At 41.9% G+C, this 13,989-nt stretch overlaps 1 protein-coding gene across 1 annotated transcript; it reads right to left on the reverse strand.

Moving 5' to 3' along the window:
* Positions 1-9,941: 9,941 nt before the first annotated feature.
* On the reverse strand, positions 9,942-13,430 carry LOC149163076 (uncharacterized). The gene has a single exon (XM_089435337.1). It carries the CDS (start codon positions 13,428-13,430, stop codon positions 9,942-9,944), a length of 3,489 nt encoding a protein of 1,162 aa, XP_089291463.1.
* Between the last annotated feature and the right edge of the window lie 559 nt (positions 13,431-13,989).

Genomic DNA, 13,989 nt, shown 5'->3' on the forward strand with positions numbered 1-13,989 from the left:
TTGTTTACAATCTTCTCCAAGATGGTGAATGGACCATACTGGATTGGTTGCAACTTCTTCCCTTCTCCCTTCATTCTGTCCTTGCTGATATGGAACCACACTTTGTCGCCCACTTGAAATTGATGGTCGACTCGATGTTTGTCATGTCGAGCCTTGTATCGGGCTTGACTTTTCTCCAACTGCTCCTATACTACTTGGTGAATCAACTGGATCCGCTGAATGAACCGCTGCGCTTTGTCCCTGTCATCACATCCACTAGAGTCATCTTCCCTTCCAAAGACCATATCAAAAGGATCTTTGGGCAGGTAGCCAAAACATGTCTCAAATGGTGAACGATGCGTAGATGAGTGCACTGCTCGATTGTAGGAATGTTGCACATATGGAAGATGCTCATCCCACAACTTAGGATGTTTTCCACAATAGCCTTGCAACAAGTGTACCACGGTGCGGTTAACAACCTCTATCTGTCCATTAGTTTGTGGATGAAATGTCGTGCTTATTTTCAACTTGGTGTCCATCATCTTCCACAAGTTGGTCCAAAACTCTCCGAGAAAGCAAGAGTCTTGATCTGACACAATCGATGTGGGCAATCCAAAATGGACCCAGACTTGCTGAAAGAAAAGATAAGTTGTCTACTCTTTAGTGATCTTATTTTTACAAGGCATTAAAATACACATCTTACTAAAACGGTCAACGACAACATACAAACAGTCATGACTTTTTCTAGACAAAGGTAAATCTCCTACAAAATCCATTGACACACTTTCTCATGGATGACTCAGAATAGGGAGTGGTGTGTAGAGCCTGAGATTTCTATTAGTGGGCTTTGAAACAGAACACATCACACATCCCTTTACATAGCGAGTCATAATGTTCTTCATATGAGGCCAAAAGAAAAATATTTATACATGAAACAAAGTTTTTTCAACACCAAAATGACCAGACCCAAGGGAGGTGTGGGCCTCCCTGATTACATGTACCCTTTCCCCCGTGGGTATGCACAATTTTCCAAGGTGATACAATAGTTTCCCCTGTAAGTGATAGTTGTCCACTTGTGAACCATAGGTTAGTTTTGCATAAATCTCCTTAAAGTCATCATCGTTAGCATATTGTTCAGCATAACTTTCAAAAGATAATGAAGCATTATGCAAAATGATAGAAGCAGAAATACGAGGGCGAGATAGCATATCAGCCACTTTGTTGCTAGTGCCCTTCTTATACTTTATTACCAGATGAAATTGCTGAAGAAAACCCATCCACCTGAAATGACGAGCTTGCTACAACTTAGTTTGTGAATGAAGATACTACAAGGCCTGATGATCCGTATGGATGATGGTCTCCTTGCTGATCAGGTAGTGTTTCAACTTTTTCACACTTTGGACCAAGGCATATAACTCCTTGTCATAAGTGGGATAGTTTGTCACAGCCTGAGAGAATTTCTCTGAATGGTAACATATCGGCTTCTTTTGCTGCATCAGTACAATGCCCATGGCATATTCACTAGCGTCTGTCTCGATCTCGAATGGTTGCTAGAGAAATGGTAAGGCCAAGACCGATGCGGTGCTAATCTTTTCTTTCAATGCTTCGAAGGACTTTTGCTACTTTCCTCCCCATTGAAAGACCTGCTTTACACTTGTTAGTGTTTGTAAAGGTGCTGCAATAATAGATAAATTGGCAATAAATCTGCTCCAATACTGTACTGCACCCGAAAAGCTGTGAACCTCGGTTACACTAGTAGGCTTAGGCCAATTTACAATTGCTTCAACTTTAGAAGGATCAATTTTTAACTGACCATGACCAACAATATGACCTAGGTAAACCAAAGAGGTTTTCCCAAATTCACACTTTGACAATTTTACATAGAGTTTTTCTTTTTTCAATACATCAAGCACTTTCTTCACATGGCATACATGTTCATTCCAAATTTTACTAAAGACAATAATATCATCTAGATATACAAGAACAAATTCATCAATGAAAGTCCTAAAGAGATCATTCATGACCCTCATGAAAGTGGTTGGAGCGTTGCAAATTTCGAATGGCATTACCATCCATTCGAACAACCCCTGTTTGGTCTTGAAGGCGGTTTTCCACACATCCTGCTCTACAATTCAGACCTAGTGATAACAACTACGCAAATCCAATTTGGATAGCATTCTTTAACTGATCTAATAAATAATCAATGCACGAGAGAGGGTAACGATTTTTCACCGTGATTTTGTTTACTGCTCAATAATCCACGCACATCCTCCATGTACCATCTTTCTTCAGTACTAAGACAATCGGTGAGTCGCATGGAGAAGTGCTCGGTCTAATGACTCCTTGGTTCAATAGTTCCTGCACCTACTTTTTGATCTTCTCCATCTCAATGGTCAACATCCTGTACATGCCAATATTTGGTAAAGGAGCATCATGTTGCAAATGGATCTCATGTTGGATTTCCATCTTCAGAGGTAATCCCCTTGGTTCCTGAAACATCTCATGATAGTTATAAATTAATTCACATAATTCCTTTTTATGCACATGATCACAACCATGGAAAGCATCGGATAATTTTCCATCTTTCCCCTTACAACCATAAGCATGCAACCCTTACTGGAATTCACCAACCTCTTCATTTTTCCTACACTTACAAGGAGGGCGTTGATTTTAGTTTGATGAGCCCTTACAATATATTCTACCCCATATTTGTGATTTGGTATTTGTTTTCATGACGGAAGAAGATTTATTTCCTATCACATAGACTCTGAAATTAAATTTGCTTGGGATCCGGTATCAAATAGAGTTTCCACTTTTGTTTGATTTATGACAACTCTAATATGAAATAACTCAATTCTCTTTCATTCATTAGGAAGAGACTCATCTATTGAACTAGTGCCTTCATGTGATTCAGAATTAACATGAGGTGTAAGAGTACCTTTTATTCCTGATGCTGTGATCAATGCTTCATCTCCGGAATTGGATCCAAGGTCTTGCTGCACAGTTGCCACTGTCTTCTTCTTGCCTTTTCCTCCATACTCCTTTGGTGTCTTTTCTGGGTACAATTTCCAACAATGATCATCGTCATGACCTTCCTTTTTGCAGTGAGTGCAATAAGGCATTTCTCCTTCATCTTTCTTGGTTGATTTCATCCTCTTCTCCTTTCCCTTTCCTTTCACTTTGGGTTTGCCATTTGGAGGTTTGAAAGGTGGTTTCTTGAAATGATCATCTCTTTCATTTTTTCCCCTATTCTCAAGATGAATGGCCTTTACACTGGTTGAGTCAATAGTAGTTGGTTCAAACAATAATAATGAATGTCTAATGTAACTATGTAGTGATCCAATATACTTAGTTACTACTTCAGGTGAGTCAAGTGCAATGCCCAAATTAAGTGCTTGTTTTCTAAACTCCTCCATAAAGATTTGAATGTCCTGACCTCTGCCTTGCCTTAAGTATTGCCAATCCATTAAGGCTCTTTGATTATAACCCAAGGATTAAAATTGTTCCTTTAATGCATAAATGAAACTAGGCCATGAGGAAAGAAGTTTACCCACACTCTTACTGCTTCACAATTTTCTCTCCCACCAGATGAGAGCGGTGCTACTCAGCCGAAGAGAGGCCAGTTGGATCTTTGCCTTGTCCTCTTTGATCTGCTAAATCCTGCAGTAGATTTTGATTTGCCTAGTCCAATTATTAAGCTTTTCTACATTACTTTCATCGTTAAACATGGGAAGATCAAATTTGACATCTAATTTAAAGAAAGGTTTCTTAGATGCATCCCTTGAATTTCTATGATGATGGTGCTGAGAGGAAGAAGAACTTTCACTCGTGGAAGGAGAAGGAGGGGGTTCTTCTTCATCATTTCCACGCACTGAACCTTATTCTTCTAGATTTCTCTCTTTTGCTTTCTCCAGCCTTGAAAACAACTAGTCGACATTTTTTGCCATTGTATAGAAGGTTTTACAGAAATTTCGTTCCTCTTCATGATGAGCCTCTTCATTTGCCATGTTTCTCCTTCAATGTGCACACCCTTCTTTGGGATCGAAAGACTTTAGTTTCCCTTCGCCTCTTCTGAGCTTGTTTCTTGTTAGCATACGAACATGCAATTGACATCTACAAAGACCTACTCCGATACCACTTGATCCAAGATCTTTTGCTTATAGATGTACTAAAGAATTACATGGATAAATTGCAGCTTAAACATAGAAATTTAATGTGCACATGAGAGAAGAGGAAAAACACATAAAAGCATGAAAGAAGACAAGAGACTTGATAACGGAGTTCGTCCAATTTGGACTTCGTCTTCGGGCCCTCCACTCTGGAAAATGGCCGAAAAATGGAGAGCTCTATTGCAGAAATCGGCATCACCATTGAGTTCATGTCGCTGAGAGGTGAAAAATCGATATAAAACTTGCCCAATTCTAACACTGGATCAAAACTGACCCCCTGGAAAATGTGCTCACGCAAGGTTCCACCCCCTGTGATAGGTCTGCTCATGGTTCTGCCACCTGCAAGTTATCTACCTCGAACTGTATGCACGCTCTCTTCTCCCTCGGCACACTATGAAAAAAGGTTTAAATATCAATTAGTGGGCGGATAGTCTAAAGGAGGACTGTTTGGCGCATTGGTAAACATGGCATTTGGTTGAGGAGGGGTCGGGGGATCAAATCCCGCCCCTCCCGAATTAACATGCATATTTTTTTTTTGTTTGATCGTTGGGTGGTGGGTCCACTGTTTTTGTGGCTCGAGCCCCATTCCTGCCTTTGGTTACGTTTAAAGGTGGAGGGTCAGTGGGGTTGACAACCCCCACCCCCGATTAATATATGTCGTTGTGTGGGCTCCGGGGTGGCGGGGTCATGGTTGCTCACCCCACTTTGATTTAAGGTTCTGGTTTTGGGGGCGGCAGGGTCATGGCCACCCACCCCCTTTTTGTAAATAAACGTTGTTGTGTGGTTCCAGGGGCGGAGGGGTCATGGCCGGCCGCCCTATTTTTTTAATATATATATATATATATATATATATATATATATATATATATATATATATATATATATATATATATATTAAATGCATAACCACCGCCCCTTTTGGGAATTTTCCAGAACCTTAGGCGGTAGAAGACAAATTAACGGACCCACAATTTCACTTGGAAAACTGTCCAGATTTTGGTGTCGGGTTCTTGCCAAATTGCACCCTCCTTAAGCCTACCACATGGGTAAGTCAACCCACAACTTTCACTACTTCTATCTTCTTCATACCGACTCGGATTGGAGTGCCATTCACACCATTGGAATAAGGGCAACGAGCACTTCGATCTGATGTCAAGTTAATTGAATTTTCGCCACTTTGAATTTCGAGCCTTTTCCATGCCACTGGTGTCTAGAGATCCACCTGGATCACTCCATGGTTAAAAATCCCCTTACATTTTTTTTTAAATTTATATATGTTTAAGTTTTATATTCATTCTTTTTACCATTTTTTTTGTTTGCTAGTTTATGTTAGCCTTGGGATGACTACATTCTATTACTTGTTCTATTTCCTTTATATAAATTTAGTAATAATAATTTGCTTGGTGACAATAGGAAATCTAAGCATAAGCATTTGTTGCAACGATCATTGGGTAATTGTCTTTAACCTCTTCACTTATAATTTTAAGTTGCTTCTTTGATTTCACTTTTTATTGATTGCTACTTATCTTGCTTTGTTGCCTTCTTTTCTGATTAAAATCTTTGGTCAAAATCAAGTTGAAATTTTAATTTAGTTGTATCAAGTTCAATTCAGTTGCCTTTGACACCAACATGATTCATTTCACTTAGGAGGAGATTCAAAGACTCTGTTTGTAGAAATTAGTCCCCATGAAAATGACATGGGAGAAACTATGTGCTTGTTGAACTTTGCCAGTAGTACTCGAGGATGTTTTGTGTTTCATTTACTTTAATTTGCAAAACCTTGTCAATCCACTACAACACCATTGGATAGACTAGTAACCAAATGAATTATGATTAAAAAGTTAAAATGATATGCATCTTGCAAAATTATCTCTCGAAACATATTAAGAATTAACACCTTAGCTTCAAAATATTTCAAAAGGATTGGTGCCTCTAATGAGCTGCATAATACAACAAACACTTTAAAAAATGTGTTAACCCCAAAATTTGACAATTATCAATAAGGAATTCTTCCATATTCGTTTCGAAATGAGTTGGTACGTTAGGAATATATTCCATTTGCTTTAGCTGCACTGAAACTACTAGTGTCAACTTTTGCAATCAAAGTAGGAATGACTTGCCTGATTCCTAGAATCAAGCATGCAAGGCCATTGATCTAACCAAGACCTGACTTAGTAAGAATTACAAAAATTTACAATCCTTTTTGTATGTAAATGATTTTGATAAACTTGTTTCCATTCTACTAGTGTGTCAGATATTCCAAATTTGTATTACTACACTTCCCTTGTCCCTGTAGGTCATTCAAATTTAGAAACAATTGTAGCTCAATCAAATTCCAAAACAATTGTTAAATTGGATTTTTCCCATGCTATTGGTTGAAGGACAAGCATTGATAATGCTTGCAGCTCAACATATCTATTTTAGGAGCCAGACTAGGACCAAAACTAAATCTCTTTCTACCAAAAAGAAGAGAAATTTGCATGGAAATTTTCACTTCAGGTTGTAAGTTGCCTCATTCATTTTGGATCCCCATTTTAGTACAACTAACATAACCAAATAATTCAACAACTACACTTTGGCTGATATAGCCCCAATTCATGAGTAAGTTTCATGAAGAGTCTGTGTCATCACTTGCAATGTACTTAATATCTATGGGGAAATTTTTGTCCATCACATAAAAAATGTTGCAAACTAAAGATAATCTAATAATGCATGTGCATCTGTTACAGATATTATGATAATCCTCAACTATAGTATCTTTAACAAGCATCTATTAAGAAACAATAACAATAGGTTTGATCCAGGTGGATATTGGTGGCCACCCGCCTATTCCACCTAGATCTCCGGTCGGTTTCATCTGTTTCCTTGTTTATTGCAGCATTTACTATTTTTAGTAGTTTTTTGGTTCATGAACTTCTAGAGCAGTTTGACCCCTAGAGGACATTTTTTTGAGGTCCGCATGCTGTCGAAAATCCTGTAGTACCCAAAGAGATATTTATAACAAGGTATCGTATGCACCAAACATAGATAATATGACCAAGTTATGAGCCCGAGAATTTAGCTGCCCAACTAACCCCAACGGGGCCCACAAATTCTTGGCATTCCATCTCCTAGAGTTAGGGTTTTGGTTATTTAGGGTTTCCCTTGTTGTTCAATAATAAATAGGCCCTTGAGCCTCATTGTAACATAGTTCATAGGCATGTAGCTACCACATCTCTTCTCAGAGATAAGCTGGCATTGCCCAAGCTAGTTTATTTCCATTCTGTTTGTAAGCATATTTAAGCATTTGATATTAATTTAATGAAGTGTTATTTCTACTTCATCTTTGTATTTATGGTTATATCTATAATTTGTTGCCTTCTCTTTCTCCATTTTTCTTTTCATGTCCCCAACGAGGTCGGGATATAAGGAGTTAGGGCTCGAATTGGCCAAACCTTTGCAATACCAGCCTCATAAACCTCGACGACCTCCCATGGCGGAATAGAAGAAATACAAGCGAGCAGGAGATCCTTTCAAAATATTTCTCGAATAAGCCCTTGAGCGACAGAGGAACGCAATGATGGAGAAATTTTCCCAGATCCTTCAACAACTACCTAAATGTGACACATCTCCTTTCGATAGCCACTCTGGAAGCCTCACACCCTTTAAGGTACAAGTTAACGTTGAAATCCCCATATTTGAACATTAGATAGATGTGGACGTCGTAGATAAATGGTTAAATATGCTAGAAGGATAATTTTTTGTTCATGATTTTTCCAGTTGGGAAGATATTACTTTTGGACTTCTCAAAGTCGCTCCCCACATCAAAGACTAGTGGGAAACCTATCATGAGAAGAAGGACGAAAGTACACCATCACTATTTTCAGCCGCACCCACTTTGAATTTGTCCTAGGATGCCATCAAGGAGCAGTAATACCCTGTCAAGAGCTATGAGGATAAATACATAAAGTGGACCATGCTACATCATGGAAGTGACCAAGACCTGTCGGAGTTTACCAATGTTTTTCAAACCCTTCACACAAAGTTGGGTATTAAGGATTCTAAGCGAAATTGGGTACTAAAGTATCGTAGTTGTCTACACAAGTACATCCAGGATGAGATGGAGTTCCTCAACATCTCCTCACTCGACATGTCGTACCAATACATTCTCAAGATTGAGCAAAAGTTTAAACTGAATAAGTGACCCTTTGAATCTATGAATCCGAAGCAAGCGAAAGATGCCCACAAGTCGCAGAGAAAAGGACAAAGCCAAGGTCTGGTGACCTAGGATAACCTGTCGAAGCCGCAAGCAAATAACAACACCACAAAGACAAAGAAGGAGATGGGAAAATGGTGTGAGTTCCATAAGATCTCCACTCACCACACAAGTGAGCGTCGGGCCTGATCCGAACTTAAACAGGTATGCAACAAATTATAGATATAACCATAAATATAGAGATGCACCAGAAATAACACTTCATTTCATTAATATCAAAATAATGAAATATCCTTACAAATATAATGGAAATAAACTAGCTCAGGTGATGGTAGCTTATCTTTGAGAAGAGATGTTATGGCTACACGCCTATGAACTATGTTTTTTTTTCTCCGTAAGACTGCACTAATTTATATTACAAAAAACCAAAATTTACATCCAATTTTACAAAAAGGGCCGAAGCCTTGTTTCTCCGAAGAGAATTTCCCATGACTATCCATTTATAATACCTGGCAAAAAGGAACCAGTTTCTTTCAACCTACATAACCAGCATGTAATCGACACAACAGGCTTTTGAGCCAACACAGCGGACATATAACTTGACACGATGGACCCATTACTTGACATAATCGACACGTAAACAGACATGGACGACACATAAGCTTTCGCGGTGGACATTGACCCTTTGACAGACATACAAACTGAGTAAAACAGAAAGAGATGGACCGAGAGTAGCATTCCTGGCCGTGAGAACGGAGAGGCTTCTGAGCTAGTCCTCATCAGTGAGGTAAGGCTCATCTTCCATCGCTAACCCCTTTAGCTTCTTATCTTCCTCCACATCCAGGCGCATCCCTTTCTGAGCGGGCTCGCTGGGACCGGCTTCGACTTTGTCAGCTTGAGTGGGTCGCCTTAAGTCCACCCTGGGGACCTGCATATCCACTCTTGGCACAGTCAGGTTGTCCTGTGGCCTCTGGAGGTCGCTGCAATGCTCAACAGTAACTGAAACTATGAGCGTGTTGTTCTCCAATGTGCAAGGGATGCGGTATTTAACTGCTGGATGTTCCCGGTGACCACACTCCATGAGTGCTCCCCTGTCTCGCTCAATTCGGTGGCCAACTGTTCGACGCGGACTGCTGCTGCTGCCCGGTTCTGGAGGAATATCAACAGAGGAGGAGGGTGAAGTGGCGGGCCTTTGTGTTGCAGGACGGCCCCTCGAACCAATTCTTCTGCTGCTCATCCTTTGCCTCTCAGGCATTCTACACCTACCTCTCTTGACAGAAATCCTCGGTGAAAGCCTGCACCTGGACAGAGTGTGCTCTGTCGCCTTCAGAATTTGCTCAGGTCTCGTTGAGAAATGTGGGAATGCCACATTGTGAACGCTCTTATGGATTGCCATAATCCTTGTACTAGTCTGCGCATTGAATGTCACCTTAAACCAATTTAACTTCCCAAGGTTAATCCCTATCACCATGAATTGTTCTGGAGCCGAACTGGTCCTTCCGCTGTCTAATTCCTCCTTCGCATTCATTGCTTGGGCGTGTTGGTTTATGGTGGCTCGTCCGGGCTGGCAGCTGCCCATGTGACGAGCCACCTGCCGCTCATCCTTCGCATGCACCCGCATCCGGGGAGGGGAGGTCTTTTTGCACCAAAGAGATGCAGTCCTTTTTGAGTTGAGCATCTTCAACTGTATCTAGGGAGCCTGAAAAGAAAGGTATCGACTGTGACACCCCTTGATTTGCTAGCCGATCTGCTACCTGGTTGGCCGTTCTCCTTACATGATGGAAGGATAAATTGTGGGAGGTGTTTAGCTTTTCCTCCAAGGCTTCCAGACGGCTTAGCAGTCTCCAGCTTTTTGCTACCTTGACTGCCTTAGCTCCAGCTTGTATTCTCTTAGCTATTGCTATGAGTATAAGAGAGTCGCCTTCAACCTCCAGAGGGGAGAGGTGATTCTGTTCAGCTATACATATTCCCTTCCAAAGACCCTCTAACTCCGCTGCATTGTTAGTATCTGTACCCATTGTGCCATAGTATACTTGTATTGCCTCTCCGTTGTGTCTACGAATAACTCCTCCGTAGCCTGCTGGGCCAGGGTTGCCTTTGGCAGCGCCGTCGAAGTTCAGCTTGTATGAGTTGGGTTCAGGAGGGGACCAAGAAGATGGAGAAGCAGATCTGGTGGAAGGTTTGGTGGTGGTCGTGACTTGGGACTTGAGTTCAAGATTCCACTCTTTCAGAATGCAGCGTTCCTGAGGACTTTCTGGCATATCACTATCATTCCATACTCTGATGGCCAGAGTTTCTTGTATATTTTTTTTGAGAAGAAGCCAGAGGTCATCTATGGATCTGGAAGTGCTATTGAAGATTCTATGGTTGCGTTCCTTCCATAGGGTCCAGTACAGAAAGCCAGGTATGATGCGCCACACGGAGTTGAGGATCTTGCTTTTAAACGGAGTTTTGTCCCAGGTCCTTATGTTTGCTGTTATGTCCTCCATCCTGGGGTGTGCCTTCATATTGCAGTGTTCGACTTTCTCCCAGATTTGTTTTGCTAATGGGCATTCTTCCATTAGATGATTGATGGTTTCACAATTTATGTTACAATTAGGGCATCTGGATGGCCCTATAAATCCCCTTTTTATCAGATTGTCCCAAGTGAGAATGCGTTTTTTGCTGAGTAGCCAAAGAAAGGTGGAGATTTTGGGCCATAACCCAGCTTGCCAGACTTTTTCCCAGAGTTGATCTTTGTCCGCCTGTAGGTTGGAATAGCGCAAGTGATGAGCTTCTTTGGTGGTAAAAGTGCCTTTGGTTGTGTAGCCCCATCTGAGTTTATCCTGCTGAGAGGAGAGGCGGATTTTCCTATTGTTGAGTTCCTGATCGATGTCTGTATATGCTTCTCCCTGCCAATCTATTTGCCATAGTCGTGCCGGTTTCCACGTTTGAAAGTCGTGGGTTGGAGAGGGCTGCCAGAACTGATGTACCAGTGGGATGCTTCCTTGATTCATTTGGGCCTGCCATAGGGGTTTGTGGAGTAAATTGGCTAGCTTGGGAAGTTGCTGCCATGAGTCTTCCCAGAATCTGGCGGTTTTTCCTGAATGAATTTCCCAGAAGCTATGATCTTGAATGAAGCGACTTTGTGTTTTTGCATTGTTCCAAATGAGTGATCCCTGCGAAGTTGGGTTGATTCGGATGAGGTCATTCCATTGACTGCCTCTAGCATATTTGGCTTGCCATAGTTGTGCCCAGGGGGTGTTTGGCTTGGAGACCCAGTTCCACCAGATTTTAGCTCCCATGGTGTTGTTGCTTTGCAGCGGATCCCGAAGGCCTAGCCCGCCTTCTGACTTGTTTTTGCATACTTCTGTCCACTTGACAAGAGCCCATTTCCTGTTTAGGCTTGTGGATCCCCAGAGAAAGTTTCTCTGAAGATTGCGAATAGCTTTCAGAACCCCTTTTGGAGCTGCTAATATGGAAAAGAGATAGAGCGGCATGGCTTGTAAAACCGATTTGATGAGAACGAGCCTGCCTGCCAGATTTAGAGCCCTGAAAGTCCAGGAAGAGAGCTTGGATTCTAATTTGTCCAATAGCGATCTCCAGGATGCTTGCTTGATTGCTGAATCGGAAAGGGGAGCGCCCAGGTATTTAGAGGGCAGGTGGGATATTGTGAATCCCAGAACTCGGGCTATGTTCCTTTGCGTGGAGGGGGGAGTGTTGAAGAAAAAGAGTTGGGATTTTGCAGCGTTAATAGATGTACCAGAGGCTTCAGAGAAGAGAGATAGAAGCGATTTGAAAGCAGAGGCTTCTTTTACTGAAGGGTGCCCAAAGAGCATAGTGTCATCAACGAATTGCTGATGCGTTTGAGGAGCACGACCGTGGAGGGAAATACCTTTGAGAGCATGGGAGGAAACAGCCGATTTGAGGAGCCTGCTAAGGCCTTCAGCCATTAGAACGAAGAGGAACGGAGATAAGGGGTCACCCTGCCTGATGCCACGAGTGGGGTGAAAAGGAGGTGAGGGGGATCCATTCAGAAGGACTGAGAAACTGGGAGTGGTTATGAGGTTCATGATCCATCTGGTCCAGGTGGCATTAAAGCCAAAAGCCAACAGCATTTTGTGAATATAATTCCAGCTTAGCTTGTCGAAGGCTTTGGAAAGGTCTAGTTTGAGAAGCATACCTGGTTTCTTGAGCATCTTTAATGAGTGTATGACTTCATTTGATAAGATAATTCCGTCCATGATCTGTCGGCCTTCAACGTACCCCGTCTGTTCTGGAGATATAAGCAAGGGTAATAGCGGTTTGAGGCGATTTGCAATGACTTTTGAGATGAGTTTGTAAATCACATTACAAAGCGCTATTGGCCTGTACTTCTCAGGTTTGTTTGATGCCACTTCTTTGGGCACCAAGGCAATGAAGGTTGAATTTAAGGCCGGGAGGACCCAGTGCATGCTACGGGATTCTTCCACCAGCTCCCATACTTCAGTTTTAATGAGTTCCCAAAATTCGTGAAAGAAATTGGCTGTGAATCCGTCTGGCCCGGGCGCTTTGCCATCTTTGAGCTGAGCCATGGCCTCTTCTACTTCCTTTATTGAAACTGGCTGGAGCAATTGAGTATTGTGATCCTCATTGATAATTTTGGGAATATGCTGTGTGATGTCCCGGATTGCCTCATCCCTATTACCGCTGGGTTCCTTTAGAATGTCCTTGAAGTATCCTGTGAACTCTTTCTCCATATCCTCGTGAGCCTCTACTCTTTCACCTTGCTGATTGTCGACAAAAATGATTTTATTGTGCATGCGCCTCTGGATGGTGGATTTGTGGAAAAATTTTGTATTTTTCTCACCCTCTTTGAGCCAGTTTATTCGAGACTTTTGCCGCCATAGAATTTCCTCTTGTTTTTGACGTTCCTCAATTTGATTCCAGAGGACCTGCTCCTGTAGAATTTGCTCTTCTGTGCGTCCTTCCAAAATGAAAGTTTGTTGCAGTGCTTTCATTTGCTGTTCCAGTTTCTGTCTGCTTTCCTGTATGTTGCCAAAATGATTCCGATTCCATATTTTTAGAGTTTGCTTCAGATGTTTCAGCTTTTGTTGGAACTGGTACATCTTAGCTCCTGCCGGCGGGATGAAGGATTTCCAGGCTTGATTTACCACTTCCTTGAATTTGGTGTTTAAGAGCCAAAAGGCCTCGAATCTGAAGGGTCTATTGCTGCAGTTGCTAGGTCTTGACCAGTGGAGTAGAATGGGCCAATGGTCCGAGCCTCCTTGTGGGATGATTGCTGCACTGAAGTCGCCTCCAAGGTGGATAGCGTTATCTGAAATTAAAAACCGGTCTAGTCGTGAGGCGATATAGTGGGCTCCTTTTCTTTTGTTCGACCAGGTGTAGATGCCGTTGGAGGTTGAAACATCCATGAGCTGATTGTTTTGAATGAAATTCTTGAAGCCGCTGCTATCACTGTCGAGTCTGGTGCGCCCCCCTTGTTTCTCTTCCATGGATTTTATTATGTTGAAGTCGCCCCCCCCTATCCATAAAGGGAAGCGTCTGTTTTCATTAAGGAGGGAGATCGTTTCCAAGAGGTCTAATTTTTGCTGAATTATTTGCGGGAAGTAAACATTGGTGAGATGCCCATGGATCTTGGTTCCGATGAGGTGGAATGTTGCCTGT

The sequence above is a fragment of the Pinus tabuliformis genome, chromosome 5_2, assembly GCF_031772625.1.
Source record: "Pinus tabuliformis cultivar Carrire ecotype Pingquan chromosome 5_2, CPIR1, whole genome shotgun sequence".
NCBI lineage: Eukaryota > Viridiplantae > Streptophyta > Pinopsida > Pinales > Pinaceae > Pinus > Pinus tabuliformis.

Excerpts from the sequence above, each read along its gene's own strand:
- LOC149163076 (XM_089435337.1), bottom strand. The coding sequence starts at position 13,430 with ATGTACCAGTTCCAACAAAAGCTGAAACATCTGAAGCAAACTCTAAAA.